Source organism: Hypanus sabinus, chromosome 6, assembly GCF_030144855.1.
Source record: "Hypanus sabinus isolate sHypSab1 chromosome 6, sHypSab1.hap1, whole genome shotgun sequence".
Taxonomy (NCBI): Eukaryota; Metazoa; Chordata; class Chondrichthyes; order Myliobatiformes; family Dasyatidae; genus Hypanus; species Hypanus sabinus.
This window is the reverse complement of record NC_082711.1, coordinates 16,368,804-16,395,862: the sequence shown is the minus strand read 5'-3', so window position 1 is coordinate 16,395,862 and position 27,059 is coordinate 16,368,804. Positions and strand designations below refer to the sequence as shown.

The following is a 27,059-nucleotide window of genomic DNA, read 5'->3' as shown; positions in this document are numbered from 1 at the left end:
TTTGGCACCAGCAATGTCACAGGAGTTGCAAGTTAGCATTGAACTAACCTAGGACCTCCTTAGGGACACAAGCTCCGAATTTTTCCTTGGGATTTATTCGCGAAGCCTTCCCCATGAGCGGGCACAGCCACAAAGCACTGGAGGTTTGAGATCCAAGTTTTCTTTCTTCTAGGTGAGCTACCAATCACAGCCGATGAGCCTCATCAACCCAACATCATGGAAAGCATAGAAATCTTGGGCATATTGATTTCCTCTAAAACGTAGGGAGCATGGTAAAGAAGTTTGTTAATATAAAAATCAGCCATGTGATTGTTGGGAGGAAAGTTACAGACTTTGGGAAGATATTTAACTGTTAATTGTGCAGAAAGACAAATGAACGTTAACCCAGGGACGTCTGATGTTAAGCATTTTGAAAGGCACAAGAAATGCAAGGATACAGAATTAGAATCAGGTTTATTATCACTGACACATGATGCAAAATTTGTTATTTTGTGGCAGCAATACACTGGAGGACAAAATAAAATTACAAGTTACTAAATAAGTACTGCAAAAGATGAATAAAAAATATTGTGTTCTTGAATCAGTGACCATTCAATAATTTCATGATGGATGGAAAGAAACTATTCCCAAATTATTGATTGTGGGTCTTCAGGCCTCTGTGCCTCTTCTGTGAAGTTAGAATCATGAAGAGGCTATGCCTTCGATGGTGAAGGTCCTTAGTGTTGATGCTGCCTTTTTGAGGCTAGAACTGTTTTTTAAAAATTGACTATAAAAGGAACACACACGAAATGCTGGAGGAACTCAGCAGGCTAGGCAGCATCTATGGGGGGAAAAGTACAGTTGACGTTTTGGGCCGAGACCCTTCTGCAGGACATCAGTGTGTGTTGCTTGGATTTCCAGCATCTACAGATTTTCTCTTGTTTGTGACAATAAAGAAGATTTTTTTTTGGAAAACAGGGCATAGGGAAGTTGTGTAAAATTGAGGCTCTTGGATAGAGTTAATCGTACAGATCTATTCCCTGTACAAAAAAGGATAAAAAATTGGGGAGTGTAGGTTGGAAGTAACTGAAAGCGAGATCAGAGGGAGATGAGGAAAATTTTCTTTTCACAGTGAGGGTGGTAAGTACCTTGAACTCACTGTCTGGATTGGTAAAGGAGGTAGCAAGTAAGCACTAGAGTGTATATTTGAAAATCTGTGACTTACAAAATTATTGACGTAAGTGCTGCAAGAATGGATAGGGTACTTGGCACTTTTTAAATCTATATGGCGAGGATGAACTGATTGTCTTCCTCCTCTGATGCAAGTCTATGATTTGAATGAGTAGAGTGAGGCATATTCTATAAAACAGGTTTTGCAGTGTTTTGTTCTGCTGATGGACTGAATTATCATATCTATTCCAGATGTTGAAGCTGCACTTGCCTTCCAGAATTGCTTTGGGGAATTGTAGCAAAAGATATTTTTGTGGAGGCGATCCTCTTTGGGAGTTAGGATTCCACACTCTGGATAACTCAGTACCTAATTTCCAGTCAGTACAAAATACAAGTCAGTACAACACACACTGCCTCCAAAATATTCAATTAAATTTTAAAGTATAATAGCTAATTTTTGACATGTCCATACTTCTACAAAATTAGCATATGAACAGAATCCTCATCTTTGAAATAAAAAATGGTCTTCAAATCTCTGAAGCATCTGTTTGAATCACTTAGAACAACATCTCACAGCACAGATATATTATTGCAGGGTTGCTGAGGTCTGGGATACACATGGGGAGTAAATCCTTTGAACTATTGTAGATCTCGTTTGTTTAAATATCTACAATAGAAGTTATGGAGGTTTCCAATCCTTTAAGGAATTCTGAGTAACCTGTACATGTTTCTTCTAGCGATGGCAGGACCAAGACCAGTGGTAATCAGTGGACCCTCTGGTGCAGGCAAGAGCACCCTCCTGAAGCTACTTCTCAAGGAGTATGAACGAGTTTTTGGATTCAGTGTCTCACGTTAGTAGGTTTTTAATCTCTTCTCAGTCTAGACTCTGAAAGCAAGTGCCTGTCTCAAGCCATTTAAGTAAACTGTAGCCTGCCCTAGTTCTATCTTTCCATACTGATGCAGGTTCCCTTTTTCCACATTTCCCAAATTCTTTAAATGCCTTAGTTGATTGTATGTCTTACTAATATATAACTTTATTAAGGTTCTAGAAAATGAAAAATAGTCACCAAATTTTAATATATGTGCCAATTCCTAATTTAAACAGAAGAACTAATGCTATTTATACTGCTTAATTTGAAGAGTGGCTTGACTGAGGAATTGGTATGGTGCAGTGTTTTCATTTTGGATAGCAATTAATTAATAGAATTATTTTCCAGATACAACAAGAAATCCAAGGTCGGGTGAAGAAAATGGCATAGGTTAGTATCCATTTTGTTTAACTTCAGTGCATGTAAAGTATCTGTGTTAATGTCCTTGTTAATAGTTTCCATTTCCATCTTGTTCCTTGAGTTACAAGGCAGATGTGTCCATTTTTCATCAAAGTTCTTGCTTCAGTATTGAAGGTTGCTGTGGTCTGAGTGGGTACTGTGGATGATGAATAAATGTATTTTAAAATCCCACTTAAATGGTTACATTGTCTTGAAATTCTCTATTGGCTCTGGCATTGTGTCATAGTAATAAGACCATAGACCATAAGACATAGGAGCAGAATTAGGCCATTTGGCCCATCAAGTCTGCTCCGCCATTCAATCATGGCTGATCCTTTTATTTTCTATCACCTCCTCAACCCCAGTTCCCGGCCTTTTCCCCATAACCTTTGATGCCATGTCCAATCAAGAACCTATCGGTCTCTCTCTTAACTACACTCAACAATCTGGCTTCCACAGCTGCATGTAGCAACAAATTCATAGAAACATAGAAAATAGGTGCAGGAGTAGGCCATTCGGCCTTTCAAGCCTGCACCGCCATTCAGTATGATCATGGCTGATCATCCAACTCAGAACCCTGTATCTGCCTTCTCTCAATACCCCCTGATCCCTTTAGCCACAATGGCCATATCGAACTTACTCTTAAATATAGCCAATGAACCGGCCTCAACTGTTTCCTGTGGCAGAGAATTCCACAGATTCACCACTCTCTTTCCTCATCTCGGTCCTAAAAGGCTTCCCCTTTATCCTTAAACTGTGACCCCTCGTTCTGGACTACCCCAATATCGGGAATAATCTTCCTGCATCTAGCCTGTCCAATCCCTTTAGAATTTTATACGTTTCAATAAGATCCCCCCTCAATCTTCTAAATTCCAGCGAGTATAAGGCCAGTCGATCCAGTCTTTCTTCATATGAAAGTCCTGCAGGAATCAATCTGGTGAACCTTCTTTGTATTCCCTCGATGGCAAGAATGCCTTTCCTCAGATTAGGGGACCAAAACTGCACACAATACTCCAGTGTACTCCTTGTACAACTGTAGTAGAACCTCCCTGCTCCTGTACTCGAATCCTCTTGCTATGAATGCCAACATACCATTCGACTTTTTCACCGCCTGCTGTACCTGCATGCCCACTTTCAATGACTGGTGTACAATGACACCCAGGTCTCGTTGCACCTCCCCTTTTCCTAATTGGCCACCATTCAAATAATAATCTGTTTTCCACAAATTCACCACCCTTTGGCTAAACAAATTTCTCCGCATCATTGTTTTGAAAGGGTACCCCTCTATACTGAGGCCATACCTTCTTGTCCTAGACTCTCCCACCCTGGGAAACATCCTTTCCACATCTACACTGTCGAGGCCTTTCAACATTCAAAAGGTTTCAATGAGATTCCCCTTCATCATTCTGAATTCCAACGAGTACAGACCATCAAATGTTCCTTGTCTGATAACCCTTTCATTTCTGGAATCATCCTTGTGAACCTCCTGTGGACCCTCTCCAATGCCAGCACATCTTTTCTAAGATGAGGGGCCCAAAACTGTTCACAATACTCAAGGTGAGGTCTCACCAGTGCCTTATAAAGCCTCAGCAGTGAAATTTACTCTGGTATAGAAAATTTAATTTGGCCAGAATTCTTCAAATGCTTGTAGTTTCTGAGGAGGAAAAGCACCAAATTAATGCTGATTTTTATTTGTTCAGTTGATGTGGCACAGAATGGCCTAGTTTTACATCCTAATCAAATTGTGCAGTGAGATACAATAATGTCTCAAATTGGGTTCAGGTTTAATGGGCTTAGGCTGGTCTCTGTCCCCTGTAGAGGAAGGGTTAATTCCTGTGTGTGTTTTGTGATTTTGATTTTGTCTTTGTTCGGAAACCAGATTACCATTTTGTGTCGAGGGAAGAAATGGTTCGTGGTATTGAAGCTGGAGAATTTATAGAGAGTGCAGAGTTCTCGGGTAACCTGTATGGAACAAGGTTTGTACTGTACTAACTCGGAAACTTGGATTTAATAGTTTGATGCTATATATTCTGAACCAGGACAAGCCTCTCTTAAAGGACAACACACAAGGTGCTGGAGGAACTCAAGCAGGTCAGGTAACATCTTGGGAAAGAAATGGACAGTCTGTGTTTTAAATTTAAGCTCTCCGTCTGGACTCGGAGAAATTTCTCAACCTGAGACATCAACTGACTGTCCTTTTCCGTCTTTGGGTGCCACCTGACCTGCTGATTTCTGCAGCACCTTGTGTGGTGCTTCAGATTTTCATAATCTGTATTCTCTTGTCCTTTTTAGGGCAGTCACGGTAAGTGGTTAATTATTTAAAGATCTTTTGTTTAGTTCATGATCAGTTATATCCATGTTGGGTATTTCAAATTAAATACTGAAAACTTCTATTCTTTTGGAATATATAGGGCTGACTTGACAGAGGTATATAAAATTGACTTGCTTAGGTGAAGTAAATAAAACAGACATATTTTCCTTGGCAGAGGGGTTAAAACCAGTGAATGAAGATTTAAAGTAATTGGTAGAAGGATTGGACTGTGGGGATCTGGAACTTGAATGGCTGAGAGATTAAAATCCTTAATTATGTTTAAGTGATATTTTGCAGTATACTTGAAGACAGTGACCAACAAATGCTGGAGAATAATACAGCATGGAAACAGGCCCTTTGGCCCAATTTGTCTATGCTGACCAAGGAGCCTATCTACCCTAGTACCATTTGTCTATGTTGGGTCCATATCCATCTAAGCTGTTCTTAACCACCTTCTTATCTAATAGTCTGCTAAATATTCTTATTGTATCTGCTTCATTTACTTTCTTTGGAGTTCATTCCATATACACATCACCTTCTACATGAAGAAGATGCCTTTCGTGTTCCTTTTAAATGTTTCCCTTCTCACGTTAAATTTAATCTCTAGTTTTGGTTCCCATTCCTAGGAAAAAGACTGCATTCATCCTATGTATACCCCTGTCTCCTACATTCAGAGGAATAAAGTCCTAGTATCTCAGGCCCTTGAGTCCTGGCAGCATTCTCTTAAGTCTACTTTGTACTCTACTTGAATAACATTTTTCCTATAGCAGGGTGACCAACGCTGTACACGGTACCCCAAGTGCAATATTGCCAACAGGAGAGTTCTGTACATGAATTTATCATTACTTTGGGTGAATGTAGCTTCTCAATTTGGTAACCTTTTAATTTTCTGTGTATAAATGAATATGGACCAAATCTATACTACCTGTCAAAATTGCATTTTTAGAATTATTCTGGTAAATTTAATAGAATATCTAGGTACAATATTAGGTGTCCTAATGTGCATTTCCTTTCAGTAAAGCAGCGGTGCAGGCCGTTCAAGCCAAGAACCAAATCTGCATTCTTGATGTAGATATGCAGGGTGTGAAGAGCATCAAGAAGACAGACTTATCCCCAATCTACCTTTCCATTCAGCCACCTTCATTTGAAGTTTTGGTAAGTACAGGATCGATTAAAGAGCATTGTCATTGGAATGGGCTTGTGCTTTTCATGAAAGCTATTACTAGATCATAGAATCACAGTCTTTCAACACAGAAATACAGCCTTTGGTCCACTATGTCATAGTTGACTCTTTGGAAGACACTAATAGAATTTACCTACATTAGGACTATATTCTTCAATGTATTGCCTACTAAGTGTCTAATTACCTCTCAAATGTAGTGATTGTATCTTCTCCAGCATCTCCTCTGGAGTGCATTGCAGATATCAACCACTGTTCAAAAAAAAAAGTTGCCCTCAGATCCCAATTAATTCTTTTACCTCTCCTCTTAAAACTATGCTCTCTTGTTTTTGATACTCCAACCATAGCAAAAAGATTTTGACTACAAACAAAATCTAAGCCTTTTGTTGTCGTATATACTTAAACCCACCCTCCCACCCCCCAGTCTCGTAGTTCTTGAAATTAGTTATTGTTCTACCAGAAATAGTGTGTATATATTTCCTACTCCTATTTGATATTGTCTCACAGTAGTCAGGATTAAATTCTATGCAACTTTCCATCTGATCTGCGTCGTGCTGTACCCTTGGGCAATCTTCCTCACTATCCACACGCCCATCAATTTTTCTTGCTTCCACAAGCTTAGTAATCATTAGACCATTAGATATAGAAGCAGAATTGGGCCATTTGGCCTGTCCAATTTTACTCTCAGCCCCAGTCTCCTGCCTTCTCCCTGTATCCCTTCATGCCTTAACCAATCAAAAATCTATCAACTTCTGCCTTAAAGATACATAAAGACTTGGGAGTTGGCATCCACTTCTGCCTGTGGCAACGGATTCCACAGATTCACCAATCTCTGGTCAAAGAAATTCCTCCTCATCTCCATTCTAAAAGGACACCCCTCTATTCTGAGGCTGTGTTATTTGGTCTTAGACTCCCCCACTATAGGAAACATCCTCTCCATGTCATCTCTATCAGGGCCTTTAACCATTTGATAGATTTCAATGGGGTCACCCCTCATTCTTCTGAGTTCTAGTGAATACAGGCCCAGAGTCACCAGACACTTCATATGACAAGCCATCAAATCCTGGAATAATTTTTGTAAACCTCCTTTGAATTCCCTTTAGTCCCATTCTTTGCCTTTGCCAATCGATCAGTCTATGCAAGAATCTTTACTGTAATACCATGGGTTTGTAGCTTGTTAAGCAGCCTCATTTGTGGCACCTTGTCAAAGGCCTTCTGAAAATCCAAGTACACAACATCAACCATTTCTCTGTTGCCTATTCTGCTGACTATAGCCCATTTTATCATGTGCCTCCAAGTACCCTGATACCTCATCCTTAATAATCAATTCCAGCATCTTCCCAATCACTGACTTCAGACTAACTGACTTATAGTTTCCTTTCTTCTGCCCCTACATTCTTGAAGTTTGGAATGACATTTGCAATTTTCCTGTCTTCTGGAACCAGTCCAGAATCTAGTGATTCTTGAAAGATCATTACTGAAGTTTCCATGATCTCTTCAGCCACATCTTTCAGAACTATGGGGTGTACAGCATCTGGTCCAGGTGACTTATCTACCTTAAGTCCTTACAGTTTCTCAAGAACCTTCTCTCTAGTTATGTTAACTTAACACTCTTCATGCCCCCGACACCTGGAACTTCCACCATACTGCTGGTGTCTTCCACAGTGAAGACTGTTGCAAAATACGTATTCAGTTCATCCGCTATTTTGTTTTCTGCTATTACTACCTCTCTAGCATCGTTTTCCAGCAGACCGATATCCACTTTCGCTTCTCTTTTACACTTTATGTATCTGAAGAAACTTCTGGTATCCTCTTTAATATTATTGGCTAGTTTACTTTCATATTCCATCTTTACCTTCATGATTCTTAGTTGCCTTCTGTTGGTTTTTAAAAGCTTTCCAATCTTCTATTATTTGCCCTCCCATTGGCTTTGACTTCTCTTGTTAGCCACAGTTGTGTCATCTTTCATTTAGAATACTTAGTCCTCTTTGGGGTGTATATATCTTGTGCTTTCTGAATTGCTTCCAGAAATTGCTGCTCTGCGATCATCCTTGCCAGTGTTCTTTTCCAATCAATTCTGGCCAACTCCTCTCATTCCTCTGTAATTCCCTTTACTCCGCTGTAATGCTGATATATCTGCTTTAGATTCTTCTCAAATTTCAGGGTGGATTCAATAATATTATGATCACTTTCCCCCAAGGGTTCTTTTACCTTAAACTCTATGATCAATTCTGGTCCATTGTAAAATGCCCAGTCCAGAATAGCTGATCCTCTAGAGGGCTCAACCACAGGCTGCTCTAAACAAACATCTCGTAGGTACTCTAGAAATTACCCCTCCTGTAATCCAGCACCAACCTGATTTTCCCAATTTACCTGCATCTTGAAATCCCCCATGACCATTGTAACATTGCCCTTTTGGCATTCATTTTCTATCTCCCATTGTATTTTGTAGGCCAGACCTTTCTACCATTTGGTGGGGTCTGTATACCACTCCCATCAGGGTCTTTTTACTCTTGCAGTTCTTTAGCTCTATCCACAATGATTCAACATCTTCCAACCTTATGTCACCTCTTTCTAATGATTTGATTTCATTTTTACCAACAGAGCAATACCACCCCATCTGCCTTCCTGCCTATCCTTTTGATTCAGTGTGTATCCTTGGACATTAAGCTCCATTATAATCTTTCAGCCATGCTTCTGTGATGCCAACAACATCATACCTACCAATCTGCAACTGTGCTACAAGTTCACCTACCTTATTCCGTATCCTGTATGTATGTATTCACTGTTTTCGATTTTGTCACACCATGCTCAACCTTTTGATTCCTAACTTTGTCTGAGGTCTCACCAACATCTGCCTCCATAATCTCTCCACTAACTGTTCTGACACTCTGGTTCCCATCCTCCCACAACTCGTTTAAACCCCACCGTGCAGCATTAACAAACCTTCCTGCTGGGATATTAGTCCCCTCCCCTTTTGTACAGGTTCCACCTTCCCTGGAAGAGAGCCCAATGATCCAAAAATCCATTCCTTCCTCCTACACCATGTATTAAACTGTATAATCTTCCTAGTTCTAGCCTCCCTAGCACGTGGCATGGGTGGCAACCCCAAGATCACAACCCTGGAGGTCCTGCACATTAACTTGGCACCCAACTCCTTATGCAGAACCTCGTCACTCATCCTTCCTATGTCATTGGTACCTATGTGGATCAGAACTTATGGCTGTTCACCCTCCCACTTAAGAATGCTGAGCACTCGATCTGAGATATCTTGGACCCTGGCACTTGGGTGGCAACATACCATCTGGGAATCTCGTTCTTACCCACAGAACCTCCTATCCATTCCCTTAACTAATAAATCCCCTGTCACCACTACATGCCTCTTCTTCCCCCTTCTTGTCTGAGTCAGACAGCTAGACTCAGTGCCAGAGACCTGAGCACTGTGACTTTCCTCGGTTAGGTCAATCTCTCTCTCCCCCCCCCCCCCCCCCCCCCGCCCTGACAGTAATCAAAGTGAGATACTTGTTATACCTGTTGTTGAGGGGGATGGCCACAGGGGTACTCTGTACTGGCTCCTTAATCCCTTGCTCCTTCCTGTCATCCTGTTTCCTGTGTCCTGCATCTTGGGGGTAACTACCTCTCTATATGTCCTATCTATCACCTCTTCAGCCTCCTGAATGATCTGGAGTTCATCCAGTTCCAGTTCCTTAACACGGTTTGTTAGAAGCTGCGGGTGGATGCACCTCACAGTTGTAATGGTCTGGGATACTGGAGGTCTCCCTGCCTTTCCACATCCTACAAGGGAGGAGCATTGCACTATCCTGCCTAGCATCTCTACCTAACTGAGCAGATATAAAGAAGAGAAGGGGGAAAAAAAACTTGATCTTTTCTTTCCTTTGCTTTCTCTGAGTGAAGCCTCGAAGAGCTAAAGCCTTAAGATCACCACTCTGACTTTGTCCACACAGACGATGGCCATTGTGCTTGCCCCTGCCTTCCTTTAATTTGCTCACTAATTAATCCCAAACACCTATTGGCCACTGGCCAAAGCTCTGTTTCGCTGCCACAATTTGCTCTTGCCTTTCATCCTTGGGCAGTGGACCTGATTGAAGTCCCCTTTTCTTCAAACTTCTGATGTCTCAACTGGCTGCTGGTCGGAGCTCTATTTATTGTATTATTAAGCATCATACTAATCATTCATACTAATCATTCCTATTTTCACATCTGAGTTGTTTATATGGAATGGAATGTCTTTAAGTTAAAGCAGCACTCAATTAGAAACATAAAAGAGCACATCAATGATTGTTGTCTAGATAAGTATTTGTATTGATTTTATTTTCAGTCTGCTAGTCTGTGGAAGCTCAGGCCTGCAATACTTCAATGTTGTTTCATGGGAGAACAGCAAATATAGTTCTGACATTGAAACTCTTTATTGTCTTTTCATTAGTTAATGCAGCAATAAATTTGAAATAACAAACAATATACTGGAGGAACTCAGTGGGTGAGCAGCAAGTGTATGGGGAGGGAGTAATTATTGTGTTGGTGTTTCAGCGTGGAAAACCGACAATTCCTTTTTTTGCCCATAAATGCTGTTTGACTTGCTGAGTTCTTCTTACACATTGTTGCTTCAGATTCCAGTAAGTTCAGAAGAGTTTGGAAAAGTTTTCAAAAGGAAGTAACATAAATACTTGAAATTTAATAAAAGAGCTTTCATGCCGATTTGAGTATCTGCTAAAATATCATTGCAGATGCTGGGACAAATGTTTCTTTCCATGGTGTCAGTACTGTACTTTCTTTGCCAAACTGGACAGTTTAAAGCAGCTTGGAAGAGTGGCCAAGAAATACTTATTTGTGATATTTTTCATCAAGGATCCTTTTTATAAAGGGTTTCTTGAAACCTCCTCGCAATGTTATGACAGTTTGGATCAAAGTAGTTTGGGTTGCCTGTTTGTATCGCCACCTTGAATGGAGGCTCTGATGTATAGGATCAAAAGAGGCTGCAGCTCTATCACGTGCACAACCCTCCCCTTGGGGATTGCATTAAAAGGCAGTGTCTCAAGAAGATGGCATTTATCATTGAGGACCTGAGACTCCCACTCTTCTCATGACTACCATCGAGGAGTAGGTACAGGGGCCTGAAGACCCACTCAGAACATCTTAGGAACAACAACTTTCCCTCTGCTATCAGATTTTTGAATGATCCACAAACACTTTAACACTATTTATAACCTTAATTGTACTGCTGTCACAATACAACAATGTCGATAATAAATCTGGTTCTGAAGCATTACTGACTGGGTGAGTTACAGTGAACCATCTGCCTGTGTACTGAGTACTCACTTCCCTATTGTGGTTAATAAATAAATAGAACTTTGCAATTAGAACTTCCTGTTGTCTACTGAAGACAATGATTTACAGATTGACTGGTACATTGGAAAGATTTGTCTCAGTGGGGAAAAAGAATGCAAAATGAATCTTGTTTAGCTGATAATGTACAATTAATGGTTATTGAATTTTACAATTAGTCAAGATGCTCAAAACTCTCCAACAACATTTAAAACCTCGATGTTGGTTAATTGTACAGGATATTTCTCAAGCTTTTAAAATATTATGCAATAGACTGATTAACCAGAATCCACAGTGTAAATCTTGGGTAAACTTGAGATTTTGTTCCAAGCAAATCCATGCAAAATAAATGTAACATTGTCATAACTGTTGAAAATCTTTTAAAAAATTTTCTAGGAAGAACGGCTGAGGCAAAGGAAAACAGAATCTGCAGAAAGTCTACAAAAGAGACTATTAGCAGCAAAATTAGACATGGAATTCAGTAAGCACTTTAGAAAATATTTTCTGACATGTGCATGTTCTTGATATTAATGGATGTAATTTTCGAAGCCCCTGTCTTAATTGGTATTGAATATGGAACCAGCGTGTCCTCTGAACAGACTGAATTTTCAGTAACACAATCTGCTGGGAAAACTCAGGGCAGGGGGAGTGGTGGGGTGGAAGAGGTGGAAATAGTTAACTGGATAATTTTTATGTCAGACCAAGTCTGAAATTATAAAGACCAGAATCATAAATGCATTGTGTATGTTTTTTTATTTTGCAGGTAAACAGCCTGGTATGTTTGATGTTGTAATAATAAATGATCATTTAGAGGATGCCTATTCCCAGTTGAGATCAGTTCTTCTTGAGGTGAGCTAATTACAAATTAACTACATATTTTACCTTTGTTGAGATAACCGACTAGATTGTTCACTGAACCTTTAGGGTGTTACCAATAGTGAGAAGTGATTTTCCTGTAAATTAGAATAATAAATTTGAAGATTACAGCCTGAAAGAAATGTAATATGTGTTTAGTGTGTAAGGTGATAGCTAAATATGGAATACTTTCATTTAATCAATCTTGTTCATTCTGGCCTTTTCTTGATCAGGAGGATCTGGGTTCAAATCCAGTGTTGTTAGAGCATCTCTTGCAATGTTAAATGCCAGCTTTTCAGATTGGATAATGGAGATCCCAGAGCCCCGTCAAATTCTCCCAATGTGGCAAAATGCTACCAAAAAAAGTTGAATAGATGAGTTAATCAATTCATCTCATTACTGTTATTCAATTCCAGAAGGACATTGAATAGAGGCCCAGAGCCATCAAGTGCTCTTCATATGATGAGCATTTCAATCCAGGAATCATTTTCATGAACCTCCTTTGAACACTATTCAATATCAGCACATTCTTTCTTTAAAAAGGGTCCAAAACTGCCCACAATACTCCAAGTGAGGCTTCACATGCTTTATAAAGTCTCAACATTATATCTTTGCTTTTATATTCTACTCCTCTGAAAATGAATGCTAACATCACATTTGCCTTCCTCACCACTAACTCAACTTGCAAATTAACCTTTAGCGAATCCTGCACAAGGACTCCCAAATCACTTTGCACATCAGATTTTTGTATTTTCTCTCCACTTGAAAATAATCCACCCTTTCATTTCTTCTACCAAAGAGCATGACTGTATACTTCCTGACACTGTATTCACAAGACAAAGGAGCAGAAGTAGGCCATTCGGCCCATCTCATCAGCTCCGCCACTCCACCATGAGCTAAACTATTCCCCTGTCTAGTTCCTATTTCCGGCTTTTTTCCCATATCCCTTGATACCCTGACTAATTAGATACCTATCAATCTCCTTAAAAACCCTCAATGATTGGGCCTCCACAGCTGTATATGGCAACAAATTCCATAAATCCACGACCCTCTGGCTAAAAATATTTCTCCTCACTTCTGTTTGAAATGGGTACCCTCTAATTCTAAGACTATGACCTCTTGTCCTGGACTCACCCACCAAGGGAAACAGCCTTTCCACATCTATTTTGTCCAACCCTTTCAACATTCAAAATGTGTCTATGAGATCCCCTCTCATTCTTCTATACTCTAATGAATACAATCCAAGAGCTGACAAATGCTCCTTATATGTTAGTCCCTGCATTCCAGGAATCAACCTCGTGAATCTTCTCTGAACTCTCTCCAACATCAGCACATCCTTTCTAAGATAAGGGGCCCAAAACTGTACACAGTATTCCAAATGGGATCTCTCTAGTGCCCCACAGAGCCTCATCAACACCTCCTTACTCTTTTACACTTTTCCTTTTGAAATGAATGCCAACATAGCATTCGCTTTCCTTACTGCCGATCCAACCTGGTGGTTAACCTTTAGGGTATCCTGCACTAGGACCCCCAAGTCCCTTTGAACTTCCAATTTTTGAATTTTCTCCCCATCTAAATAATAATCTGCCTGATTGTTGTTTCTTCCAAAATGTACAACTGTACATTTCTCATCATTGTATCTCATCTACCATTTCTTTGCCCACTCTCCTAAACTGACCAAGTCTCTCTGCAGCCTTTCTGTTTCTTCAACACTTCCTGCTCCTCCACCTATCTTGGTGTCATCCGCAAACTTAGCCACAAAACCATTTACTCTATAATCTAAATCATCGAGATACATTGTAAAAAGAAGAGGCCCCAACACTGACTCCTGCGGAACACCACTAGTAACCAGCAACCAACCAGAATAGGATCCATCTGCCACCTTTTGTAGCCTCTCTACTTGCTCAAAACTACCTGCTCTTCCACCTATCTTCGTATCATCTGCAAACTTGGCCACAATGCCATCAATTCCATTGACATATAATGTAAAAAGCAGTCATAACAGACCCCTGTGGAACACCTTTAGTCACAGGCAGCCAACCAGAATAAGGCTCCCTTTATTCCCACTCTTTGTCTCCTGCCAATTAGCCAATTCTCTATCCACACTAGTATTTTTTCTGTAATACCATGGGTATTTGTTAAGCAGCCTCATGTGTGGCACCTTGTCAAAGGCCTTATGAAAATCCAAATATGCAACATCCACCAATTCTCTTTTGTCTGTCTTGCTTGTTATTTACTTAAGGAATTCCTACAGATTTGTCAAGCAAGATTTCCCCCAAGGAAATTTTAAAACAGGAAATCATGATGAAAGCTATTCCTTGCGAATGGCCAGTTTCTTTCCCTGGGAAAGAAACAGTAATGAAACTGAAGCTGATGTATCAGGCAAGCACATGTCAAACACAGTTAATCAAGCAGCAAGTAGAAAGAAAATGAGTATAGCTGATTTTGACTTAAAGTTAAGTAATCTGTTTGAACCTCAGACAAATTCAAGAAGGATAATGGAGAATTCAAACACACTGGTGTGCATAGAACATGATGTCTGTGCTGACTATGCCAGTGTAAACTAATCCCACCTGCCTGCATAGGGTCTGTATCCCTCCATTCTCTACCTGCTTGTTTCCGTCACTTCCCCTGTGCTCTGGGCACCTGCAACTCTGTGGATACAGAAAACTTTCCTTGTGAAACTCCCTTACTTAAAGAAAAAAATTAAAACTGCAGGAACTGTGTTTAAAAACTCGAGGGTCCCTACTGTTTAGACTGAAGGAGCAAAGATGAAATGGATTTATGAGAACATTTAAAAGAAATAATAAAATTATTAGCTTGTTCATCTGATTTTGGAAGAACAACTGTTTCTTTGTATTTATTATTTCTGTTATTGCAGGAAATCAAAAAGGCAACAGCCTTGCAGAACTGAAGTGGTTCCAAGCGCCATTCCATTCATTTTGAAAGTTCTATTCCAGCAAATTAAAGTAGGAAGGATGAAAATGCCTCTTTTACAAGCTTTTATAAAGTTAGTTTGTGTTGGTGTATTTTTGTTAAGCAAAAATAATGAATTTCCAGTTTGTATATTTTTATTAGGGAATACCTCTTGATAGAAAAGACACTTAATATAATAATTAGCCCTATCTATTTATGCAGAAATTACTCATACAACTTTTTGGGTGTTTAATCATCTGTTGGAATTTGTTATTAATGACATACACTGCATTGTATCTTGGGACACTTTATAATGAGAAAGTGATCATGATTGGACCAAATGCAGAAGATATTGGACTTGGGTCAGAACATTTGAACCCACATAATTTACTCTTGTCTATATGAAGTGCTGAAATAGAAGAACTATTCTATTATGTGATTGTTTGAATTTCATGTATTACTTGAGGTAGAATTCAATGTAAAGTTGGTCTAGTTATCTATGTACACATGACCTTTTCAGGGATATAAAGAAATTCAGGGAGGGGGAACATTATTCATTGTGTGAGACAGATGAAGTCTTCATTTGTCTGGATGAGAGCAGCTTCAAAAACACAAGAAGCTTAAAACTGTACAGGACATTGCACATCTACAACCATGCACCACTCCACAATATTTGCAGTTTGTACCATTTATAAGATGCACTGAACCAATGGGCAAGAAAGATAACACCATCCACAAGTTGCCCTCTAAGTCAGGGGTTCTGTGGACCACTTGCTTAATGGTATTAGCCCATGGTATATGAAGTTTTGGGAACCCGTAGTCTAGGTCATTCAGATTTAGAAATGTATGACAGTTTGTTCACTATCACACAGAGCTCTTGGTTATCACTAATAACCACTGTAGCGGTTGAAGAAGGTAGTTCACTGCTACCTTCTCAAGGGCAACTGGGAATGAGTAATTAAATGGTGGCTCAGCCCGTGGAACTGACATCTGTATTGTCCTCTCATATGAGGTTATTAACTTTTCTGGAAGAACAGAAGAGCAAAAAAATTGTTCGAGGAAAGAGACTGGGAACTGTAGTGTGGAAGAGTCTGTTCTCATGCATGAATGAATGAATTACTGGCAGAAAGTGTATATAACTAATCCTAGAAATCTGAAATAAAAATGCTCAAGAACTGCATGTTTATGTGTTAGTTATGCTAACATTATAGTTTACCAGGTTGCTTTCAGAGATGAAGAATTAGTCTCCGAAGGAAAGGATAGGCATTTAGAAGAAAGAGATGTGATTTTGTTGAAATATTCTGAGAGAATCAGACAGAGAACAAAGCTTCAGAATACAGGAGCGCTCTTTAAAATGGTGTTAGAAGAGGATAAGTTTCTTCCCTCAAAGGATTACCTGTTTTTTGGATTCATCTTCTCAAGAGTGGTGGAGGTAGATTCACGGCAGATTCGAAGCTGATGAAGACATATTTATGGACTAGAGTGGTGACTAACTACATGTAACAAGCAAGAAAGTGATCTTGAAACCAAAGTCAGATCAGTCATGGTTTTATTGAATGGTGCAGTAGATCTGAAATGCCTCCTGAACTATTCTTGCTTTTGTTCTTAATAACATCTCAAATTTTAATAAACTGTGAAATTTACAAACAGCAAAAGTTTATTAAAATAATAAAAACACTTCCACACATACAATCTTTGTAACTGCATGCAGATTAAAGAGTTGTATTATTCTAAGTTGGAAGCATTCTTAAACAGACTTTGTTCTATATAAAAATGTCTGGGTTGTAGAAGAGAAAGATCTCTGTTTAGGAGATTTTTGAAAAATTAAATTGTTCTTGGAAAAAGCTGATTGAATTTCTTTGGTTTTATAACAATCTCCACAGCCTATAATCATGCTAAAATCATGATGTTATGAGAGGTATTCAGAAATCTTTCTGCAGGCCTACAAATGGCTTAATTAGAGTTTTCCATTATCTAGAAATACCTTTAAAAGTACATTGAGGGTTATAATTGCTAGAAATATATTATAAAGATAGCTTCAAGGGCAACTTCACACAAGTGAACTGTCAATTGTGGTTGCAGGAATGGTATGGATATTTGCTGTGATGTTTAAAAAAAAATTGAAGCTGCAACAATTCTTAATTCTTTGACTTCTACTTCTATGCATTTTCAAGTCTATATTTTCAAATATTTACTGTAGTAAGTATATTTCTAATAATAATTTCAACAGAACCATCCCACTAGAAAATCCACTTGTAGATTTCACTCCTTGTCTCTACAAAGGGTTTAGTGCTCAGTATATATTCTACAAGGGGAACATCTATCACATAATGTAAAACTAATAGTTTGTATAAGTTCTTATACAATGCTGTAGTTAACAGGAATAAATTGGCACACATTCAATCTACTAATCAAATAAATTGCACCAAAACAAAGCAGTAGGACAGTGGTGTCATTCCATCATGAACCTACCTTCTTTGACAATATATCTCCATTAGCTTTATCCCAAAGTTAAAAGCATAATGATGAAATACATCATATTTCTTTACTTTTTTTTCTCTCTTCGTCAGTGAAGTAGCAGCACTTCATGCTTTGTACACAGAAGCGTCCTCTGCTTTTCCTGTTGTTTTAGGTAATTCCTGAGCTTTTCTGTTTGAAAGGAAATTCCTGAATTTCTCAGCTTCATCCTTGTGTCCTCTTGGAACAATGGAAATGAACGACATTCTGAGGCACACAACCTTCCTCTATAACATACACAAAAATAAATGCTTGCTATATTTTCAATTAATGATGATACTGCAGCACTGCATGTTTTGAGACAGATTCACTGCTTACAGTTTAAAAGAAATAGTTTACTCATACATATCAGTGCATGAAGAAAGACATTTAAGAAATTGTGCAGTAAATAAAATTTGAGTTATTTACAGTAGCAATAAGGGTTCAGCTACCTCTGCCTCTATTTGTGTACTACTGAAAATTTCATCTGCAATTCTGTAATCACTGGACTACTATTCCTGCATCCAACTGGCTGGCCTCCCTTTTCATATTTTGTAAATAAGGCGTATACAATAATGGCAGTCCCAAGTCAGGAGCAGTCCTGTTCACCCATGTGTCTGAGCTACAGCAGCGCCTGGTTAAAAACACCAATATTTTAACAGAAATGCTGGAAACTCTGAGCATTCTGTCTTCCTCAGTTCTGATGAAGAGTTCTCCAACTGAAACATTGACTGGTTTCTCTCTCCACAGATTCTGTGTGACTAGCCAATTTCTTTATATCATGCTCTCACCCTCACCCTGTGTAGTCTGTAAGATTTCTCTGCTCTTCAGGTTCTTCAGCATTAATATCCTAACTGCTTCACCACTGCCTTCAGTTTTGGTGGAAATAAACTCTGGAATTAAGATGTTCATTAAATCTCTCTGCCTCAATACCTCTTCTCTACGGTGCTCTTTAAAACCTGCATTTTCCCCAATTTGATAGCTCCTATCTATAGTGCACTGGGCATTTTATTCAGTTAAAGATGTAGACTGTAGAAACAAAAGTTGTCCTTCCTGGATAATTACAGATTGGAATCAAGAGCAAGATAAACACAAAACTTACCCTGGATTAAAACATAATGTGCTCTTCAGAAATGAAACTGCCCCTTGTGAAAGACCAGGATAGCATCGCCCTAACTTGATTTTCCCTTTCCGAATGTTCTTTTCTTTGTCACAGTCTCTGTCAGACTTAAAAGGGCAATCTCCACTCATCCTGCAAGAGAATGAGAAAACATTTCTGGTTGGGAATCTTCTTGTATTTCAATTTATATTTGTTTTTTGTCAAGTTGCTACTGCTGGACAGCTTTTGAGTGTTGTTTGAGATAACAAGCTTATGGCCCAGCTGCTAGCCTTTCCAACTGTTCCTAAATATTTCTGATGACCAAAGACACCTAAAACCCATCCAAATAAATGATAAGACTGAAACATACTGTTTAACAATCATTGTTAATAAATTTATGTGGGTTTATCTCATATAAAACATCAATATTAGTGGTTTTAAACAATTTTAACCACTTGCCTTTTTCAAGCAGGTGGACAGTCCCGTCCATAAGAATGGAAGTATGCTACATACCCATTTAAATAGGTACATATTTCAGGATGTAAAGTTGAGGACCCACTAAGCAAATCCGCTCCTCAGCTTAAACTAACTCAGTGGTTTGTGATACAGCTTTCTACTAGCTGGGCCGCTTTGTGGACAGAATCTGTTTCCAGAACTCACATTGTAAAGGCCACCACACCAACAGCCCAAATGTCTGTCTCTGGAACAACGGGTTTCCCTTCAAGGATTTCTGGAGCTGAAAAAAGAAAACTTATGAGTTATAGACAATAGACACAGAAGTAGACCATTCGGCCCTTCGAGCCTGCACCACCATTCTGAAATCATGGCTGATCATCTACTATCAATACCCGGTTCCTGCCTTGTCCCCATATCCCTTGATTCCCCTATCCATAAGATACCTATCTAGCTCCTTCTTGAAAGCATCCAGAGAATTGGCCTCCACTGCCTTCTGAGGCAGTGCATTCCAGACCCCCACAACTCTCTGGGAGAAGAAACTGAAATACAGTTGGGGGAAAAAGTATGTTTATAATCTTTCAAATTCATAAGTTCATACAACAAATAAATCATTATGCCCCACACATTGTATTTAAAAAAGTGAACAACTGGATATTCCTTCCTGAGTTACCAAATGTATTCTTTCTTGGAGTGATAGATTTGTTCAGTAAGGGAATTTCAGTGGCTAGAGCAGGGGTCAGCAACCTTTACCACTGAAAGAGCCACTTGGACCCGTTTCCCACAGAAAAGAAAACACTGGGAGCCGCAAAACCCGTTTGACATTTAAAATGAAATAACACTGCATACAACGTTTTGTTTTGCCTTTATGCTATGTATAAACAAACTATAATGTGTTGCATTTATGAAATTGATGAGCTCCTGCAGAGAAAACGAAATTACATTTCTGCATGCAACAAAAACATTTTGAACTCCGAAAATAAGATGTTGGGTTGAAGGTTACTTTTAAGTAAAATACTCAACGTCTATTTGAGTCCTTCTTGTGTTTATGAAAAACGCTAAACTTAAATTTGCCGCCAGCAGCAAACCAAAAATAACGTCAGCCAGCTGTCAACCTGAAAAATAAAAGGACTATTTCACTGAACAATGAAAACATATGAATATACGTAAAATAATAGGCAATTAAAATATTTATCATACTTGGTCAGGTTGACTCACACCTGACAATGCAGTCGTATTCGGTAGGGATGGATCGATGCTTAGGGGAGTGACCGGGAAGGATAATGTGTTTTTTTCCTCTCTGAACTCACAGAAGCGTTTCCCAAACGATGTTTGCATTGCGATGATTGCAGAATGTAAATACTCCGAATTTATGTCGTGACCTTGTTTGAACTCTCTCAAATTGGGGAAGTGAGACAATGTGCCTTTCTGTAAATCTCTGGCAAGCACTGTCAACTTGCGCTCGAATGCCAAAACATCCTCCAACATGTGTAGGGCTGTAAGTCCTTACCCCTGAAGAGCTGTTTTCAGTGTGTTCAGGTGCGCTGTCATGTCTACCATGAAGTGTAGCTTTTCCAGCCACTCTGGCTGTTCCAGCTCAGGAAAGGTGAGCCCTTTGCTGCCCAGGAAAGTTTTCACTTCTTCCAGACACGCGACAAAGCATTTCAGCACCTCCCCTCTGGACAGCCAGCGATAAAAACACGTTGTAGCGGTGTGCTCACGCAGTCAGTAAACTGCAGTCGAATAACTTTATTCGAACTAAACAGCCTTGCTTTTAAGCCTCCCTCAACCCAGCCCCCATGGACGCAGATGCTGCAAAAGACGCGTACTCACAAACCCCCGTAGGCTATCTCCCTTAGCCGGAATGCTGGCTAATTGTGAGCCGTTTCGGATGTGCCAGGAAATGTGTCGCCGCACTTAGATTGTACAAGATCACCATAATCTTCAAATTTAGAATTACATTTCAAAAGCTAACAAAGTAACATAAAATACATTTTAATTAAATACTGACCAATTATTTCCCAAAGCCACAGGGAGCCGCAGCACAGAGGTGAAAGAGCCACAAATGGCTCGGGAGCCGCGGGTTGCCGACCCCCGGACTAGAGTCTGTGGGGAAATCACAACTTTTTACTCTAGACTGATTGTCTAATATTGATGCAAGTCAGGTGGTGAGTCTTTTCTAACTGATAGCTATCATACTTGCTTCCACCAAATCCCTGCTGTAAATTTCCTTCTCTCACCTTAAATATGGATAATACTTGGGAGATATTCCACTATCAACCTTATATATGCCTCTCAATTTTATAAACTTCTATCAGGTTACCCCTCAGCCTCCAACACTCCAGAGAAAACAATCCAAGTTAGTCTAGCCTCTTCAAAGCTTCCACTTCATTTCCTGTAACTGATTTTCCTTTCAGTTAGACATGATGGTTCCTCAGAGAAGTCCCTCAAGAGTCAGTCACAAACAATTTGCTGGAATAACTCGGGAAAAGAAACCGGTAATATTTTGTGCTGAAACCCTGCATTGTGACAGGGATTGTGACCTGAACATCTGAGCTTTTGGCTCAGCTCCACAAAATGTGTGGAACAAACATGAAAGAGCACCACCAATAGAGGATTAATTGATAGAGGGCCACACAGTTGTCTCTGATTGTAGGTACAACTCTTCATTGACTTGGTGTGAGGGGTCAAGGATGTCACTGAACAGACATAAAACATCTTGAAGTGGAACAGCAAGTAGCCAAAATAATGGTCCATAATGATGGTTGCAGATGTATTTGGGAGGGAGATGGAGACAAGCAATGCTTGACCTAGAAGGTGAGGAAGAATTCAAGGAGGATAAGACTATAGTACTGGCAATGGTAGAGTATTTGGAAGAGACAGAATGTACAAATATAAAGATGTACCAAACAAATAGAGCCAGAGTGAGAGTCAGGAAAAATGGTGAGAACAAACATAGCTATAAAAATGGAGGAGGAGAAATACTAAGTAAAAATAATGGTTGGAGGGAAACTGGGTTCAATCGGATGAGAGGGATCTGGACCAGGAAACTGAAAGCAAACACGAGGAAATCTGCAGATGCTGGAAATTCAAACAACAACACACACAAACTGCTGGTGGAACACAGGAGGCCAGGCAGCATCTATAAGGAGAAGCACTGTCAACGTTTTGGGCCGAGACGTCAACAGTGCTTCTCCTTATAGATGCTGCCTGGCCTGCTGTGTTCCACCAGCAGTTTGTGTGTGTTAACTGAAAGCAAAGGTTGACAGGTAGAACTGTAGATAATGTATAGATATTTGGGTACAGTTGAGGCACACTCCCACAAGGAGAAAAGGAAGAACATATTCAGAATTCTGTGGATGACAGAAGAGATAATGAGGAAGAAAAAGCAAAAACAAAGCTGCTTAAAACAAAATATTACAAAAGAATCAGCAGATGTGTAAATATAGAGAGGAAAAGAGTGCTCAGACAGAGTCCTGTAGACTGTTGATCTTGGTCGTCAGCTCCCCCAGTGACAGCCTGACGTCTGCTGGGTGGAATGTACACCACTACCAGGCTACTGAGAACTCCCTCAGTAGGCAGAACCAACGATTTAACTGCCAGATAGTCCTGGCTGGGGTGAACAGAAATGAGACAGAACTACTTAGTCCATGCATCACAAAAGCTAATCATGAAGCACCTCCGCATCTGCCTTTACCTGACATTACTGTTGGGTCCATGTGGTGGATGGTGAAGTCTTCAGGTTGGAGCACTGTATCCAGTGTGCTGGAGGTAAGCCATGTCTCTGTGAAACAGAGTGCACAACAGTTCCTGATGTCCCTCTGCTGCTGTAGTCTTGCTCTGAGATCTTCAGTTTTATTTTCCAGAGATCAAGAGGGAAGATGGTGGGGAAGGGGCAGGGGCTTAGTGTCCATGCCTCAGTTTTACCTGGAGTTTTTCCCAGCAGCCACATTTGCTGAGCTTCCAGCTGCTGCACTCGCTCCCTGGGTGGGTCTGGAGATCAGGTTCACTTCATGGTTTGAAACAATATTACCACAGTCTCCATGGCTGCAAATTTCAGTTGTTGTATTTGTAAATAGGAGAACATAATGATTCTCTTGGGACTGCACACAAAAGTCTCACCTCTCCAGTACCATTTTTTTGTTTACGGATATTCCTAAAAAAAATCATGTATATGAAGAGGGTCCCTTAAGAGATTCCAGGGGTGGTGAATAAGGAAAAGTAGTATGAATCTATTTTTATGACTTCTCCCTAAAAGTTCTTTCACTGTTGTATCAAGATCCTGGAACTCCCTCCTTCGCAGCATTCTGGATATACCACACTTCAAGAATTGCAGCGGTTTGATTAAATTAAGCTTTGAATACAGCATAGAAATGGACCTTTCAGCCCATGCCAAACATTTTGCCCATTATATAATAATCTGATTTGGCAGCATTAGGATTGTATCCTCTGCCATGCTGACTGAAGTGTGTAAAAGCCTTTTAAATGTGATCGTACCTGACTGTACCACCTGCCCTGGCAGCAAGTTCAAGATATAACCATTCTCTGTGTAAAGAAAAATACCCTTCCGGTCTCTCTTAAAACTCTTTCTGCTCACATTAAACATGATTTCTAGAGTTTGACACTGTGCCATGGGGAAAAGATCTGACCACCTTTGCAACCTATGCCTTGAACAGTCTTAGATAGTACTGTCGGGTTACACTTGGCTTTCTTCGCTCCAGGGAAAATAAACGAGTCCAGGCAACATTCTTTTAGAAAGATCCTCTAATGATTTTAATCAAATATTCTTGTACTGGTGCTTTAACTGTTTGTTGTTCTAGAGAAATGAATGATTGATGTAGACCAAGAACCTCCCAGTATTCTAAAAAAGCAGAAACAGATTGGGTCTTGATAACGTTAAATGCAATTGTGAAGTGGGTGATACAAGCGCAAGGAACTGGATGTTCTGCTTCAAGGCGTGACACTTCATTGAAGACAGAAAATAATCTTAAATGCATAATTAGATTTATCCTGTTGCGGCTTTGACCTTGGTGACAGAGAAATAACCACCTCTATTGGAATCAGAATGTGAATAGTTAACTGTTGTATTAAAGAGAAAGCCCACATTATAAAAGCAAAACTGAAACTAAAACAAAATACTGGAAACAGCAAACAGGGAACATCAGTACAGAGAAACACAAAATGTTTCAGCCACTTTATCAGGACTCTTCCGCTGGTACTGTTAAAAGGCCCCCCTCCTATTGATCAGAGCCAACCATGGATGTTGAGTCTTAACTTTCTACATAAGCCAGAGCAGTACGATGTGGAGAGCAAGCTGTTGCCCATGAAGTTAGCTCACCCTCGTCGCACAGCTGATGAATCTAAAGGAACGGCAGGGACAAATAGTTTGGCACCACTGGCGCCACAGGAGTTACCAGTCAGCATTGAACTCAACATAGGTCTGTCTTAAGGACTCCAGCCCCAGATTTTTCCTTAAGGTTTACTCCTGAAGCCTTCTCCATGAGTGGGTATAGCCGCAAGGCAGCAGAGGTTTGAGATTAGAGTTTTCCTTCTAGATGAGCTGCCAACCACAGCTGTCAAGTTTAATCTGCCCAAAATGAATAGTTTAAAGGTGCCAATAACCTACCTTTACCCCTTCTCCTGTCAGTAGAAAAAATTCTACTGGGCTTAGAAGTGAAGCTATACGTGAATGTCAGAAGCTGGGCTTGACTATCAGAGGCTATTTGAAACGCAATCCAATGGGTGCATTTAACAGGTACAGTAGTGGGAGCTTCCCCACCACTCTCCTCAGCTATGACAACCTTAAGGAACCGGTGCTGTTTAACCTGCTGAATATTTCTAGCATTTTCTGTTTTCAGGTCACACTACACAATGGAAAAATACATAAAATGGTATTTATTATCCTTAATAAATTATATATCCTGAAACTTAACTGCAAGTAACACACATAAAATGCTGGAGAAACTCAGGTTAGGCAGCATCTATGGAGAGGATTAATAAAGAGTCAGCATCTCCAGCTGAGACCCTTCATCATGACTGGACATATTACTGCAAGTAATGCTACACATTTAAACATATAGATATGTATTAGGGCAGCATGGTAGCTAATGCTTTACAGTCCAGCAACCTGGGTTCGATTCCCGCCACCATCTGTAAGGAGTTTGAATGTTCTCCCCTTGACCAACTGGGTTTCCTCCCGCAATCCAAAGACATACTGGTTAGTAGATTAATTGGCCATTGTAAATTGTCCCCTGATTAGACAAGGATTAAATTTGGGTTTCTGGATGGCGTATCTCAAAGGGCTGGAAGGGCATGTTTCATGCTAAATCTCAATAAACAAACAAACATAAATAAATAAATCATTTGGTAGTGTATTGCAACCAAAGCTCTGGACTACTGATGCAGCATGAGCTCAAATCACAACATAGCAGCTACAGAATTTATATGAGTAAATAAAAATGGAATTTAAAAAACAAACTTGTCTCAGTAAGCTTAACTGTGACCCTATGGAATTGTAAAACTCAAATCCTAGCACTGCCAGTGGCATCTGAATTTCATAAATAAGTTGAAAAAGAAATGATTACTATTATATTTCTAAGTAAATTATATACATCACACAAAAGTTATGGTTTATCGGTGGTTAATCATTCCAACTGTATGATGTCACTACAGTAAATCCACAAAGCTGTGTCCTGGGTGCAAATTTATTCAGCTGTTTCATCAAAACCTACTTCCTATCATAGGGTCAGAAATCGTCATATGGTTGATTTAATGTTAAAGCAGAATCACAACTACTCAGCAAAGGAAGCAGTATCGGTCTACAGGGGCAGCCTAGGACCAGAGGGAATAGCCTCTGAATAGAAGGACATCACTTTAGAACAGAGATGAGGAGGTATTGTTAGTGATTCCCTCAAATAGGAAATGTAATAAATAAAAACAATCTTCTATGTAACTGGCTGCTGTATTTTCCACATTAATGTAGAAATATAACTTGAAAGAACTTTATTAGCTATCTTGGGATATGGCAGGGTTTGGCAACACAGTGCACATCTAAAGGTCATTTTCCATTTCTAACTGGAAAAACCCCAAACTCACCCATATTCTCCACAAAGTCTCTGCACCTTTTCACCAGCACTGGTCGACCAGGTACATGAATCTCTGCATTGCCGAAGTCCAGCAGCTTCAAAATATTGTGCTCCACAATAATCATATTCTCTGATTTCAGATCCAAGTGAAGAATATGATTAAAATGAAGATATTCGACTGCACTGAGCATCTGTGTCAGCAGTTCTACCACGTGGTGCTCGCTGTAACTCGATCTGCAAATGGGGAAAAAAAACGCTGCTTCATTAACACAGGGGGATAAGAGGGGCTGGTTTGCATACTAGACGTTTTTTATATTATTTACTTTTGGATATTCCAGTCCAGCTTTGGGTACATCCCAGTCCATTACAGGAAAAACCTCCCCATCACTGAGCACATCTACAAGGAGCACTGTCACAAGACAGCAGCATCCATCATCTGGGACCCCACCAACCAGGTCATATTCTCTTCTGGTTGCTGCCACTGAAAAGGAGATACAGGAGCCATAGGTCTCAGACCACCACAGTTAATCACCAGGGTCCTGAACATTGAGCGTGGACAACTTCACTCACCTCAACCGTGATTTGATTCCACAATCCACAGACTCCAAGAATTCTACAAGTAATGTTCTTAATATTAGTTATTATTTATCCATTATTATTTTTGGCAGCTTGTCTTCTTTTCAAATAAGTTGCCTTTGTGTGTAGTTTTTCATTGATTGCATTGTTCTTCTTTGTTTCAACTGTGATTTCCCATAAGAAAATGTATCTCAGGGTATCTATTAATTTGAACCTTGGCCACACAAACCACTGAACTAATTATACTCCAAGTATAGTCAAGGAAGAAACAGCTAATGGAAACTGAGTGACAACAAACAAGTATGACAGTGGGAAAGTATGTATGGAA

At 39.8% G+C, this 27,059-nt stretch overlaps 2 protein-coding genes across 3 annotated transcripts in view; one reads left to right on the top strand and one right to left on the bottom strand.

The window, feature by feature from the left end:
• Positions 1 to 16,783, top strand: part of guk1a (guanylate kinase 1a) — a 53,595-nt gene extending 36,812 nt beyond the window's left edge. For both annotated transcript variants that reach the window (XM_059971778.1, XM_059971779.1), the window contains 7 exons: positions 1,887 to 2,000; positions 2,367 to 2,408; positions 4,297 to 4,393; positions 5,745 to 5,883; positions 11,648 to 11,732; positions 12,015 to 12,100; positions 14,988 to 16,783. In XM_059971778.1, coding sequence (XP_059827761.1) covers positions 1,887 to 2,000; positions 2,367 to 2,408; positions 4,297 to 4,393; positions 5,745 to 5,883; positions 11,648 to 11,732; positions 12,015 to 12,100; positions 14,988 to 15,020 — 596 coding nt within the window. In that variant the 3' untranslated portion in view covers positions 15,021 to 16,783. The remainder of the gene's footprint in view (positions 1 to 1,886; positions 2,001 to 2,366; positions 2,409 to 4,296; positions 4,394 to 5,744; positions 5,884 to 11,647; positions 11,733 to 12,014; positions 12,101 to 14,987) is intronic.
• A 787-nt stretch (positions 16,784 to 17,570) lies between these two features.
• Positions 17,571 to 27,059, bottom strand: part of obscnb (obscurin, cytoskeletal calmodulin and titin-interacting RhoGEF b) — a 533,110-nt gene continuing 523,621 nt past the window's right edge. The window contains 4 exon segments of the mRNA XM_059971780.1: positions 17,571 to 17,766; positions 18,621 to 18,770; positions 19,278 to 19,353; positions 26,166 to 26,389. Of these exon segments, the coding sequence (XP_059827763.1) occupies positions 17,589 to 17,766; positions 18,621 to 18,770; positions 19,278 to 19,353; positions 26,166 to 26,389 (628 nt within the window). The 3' untranslated portion in view covers positions 17,571 to 17,588.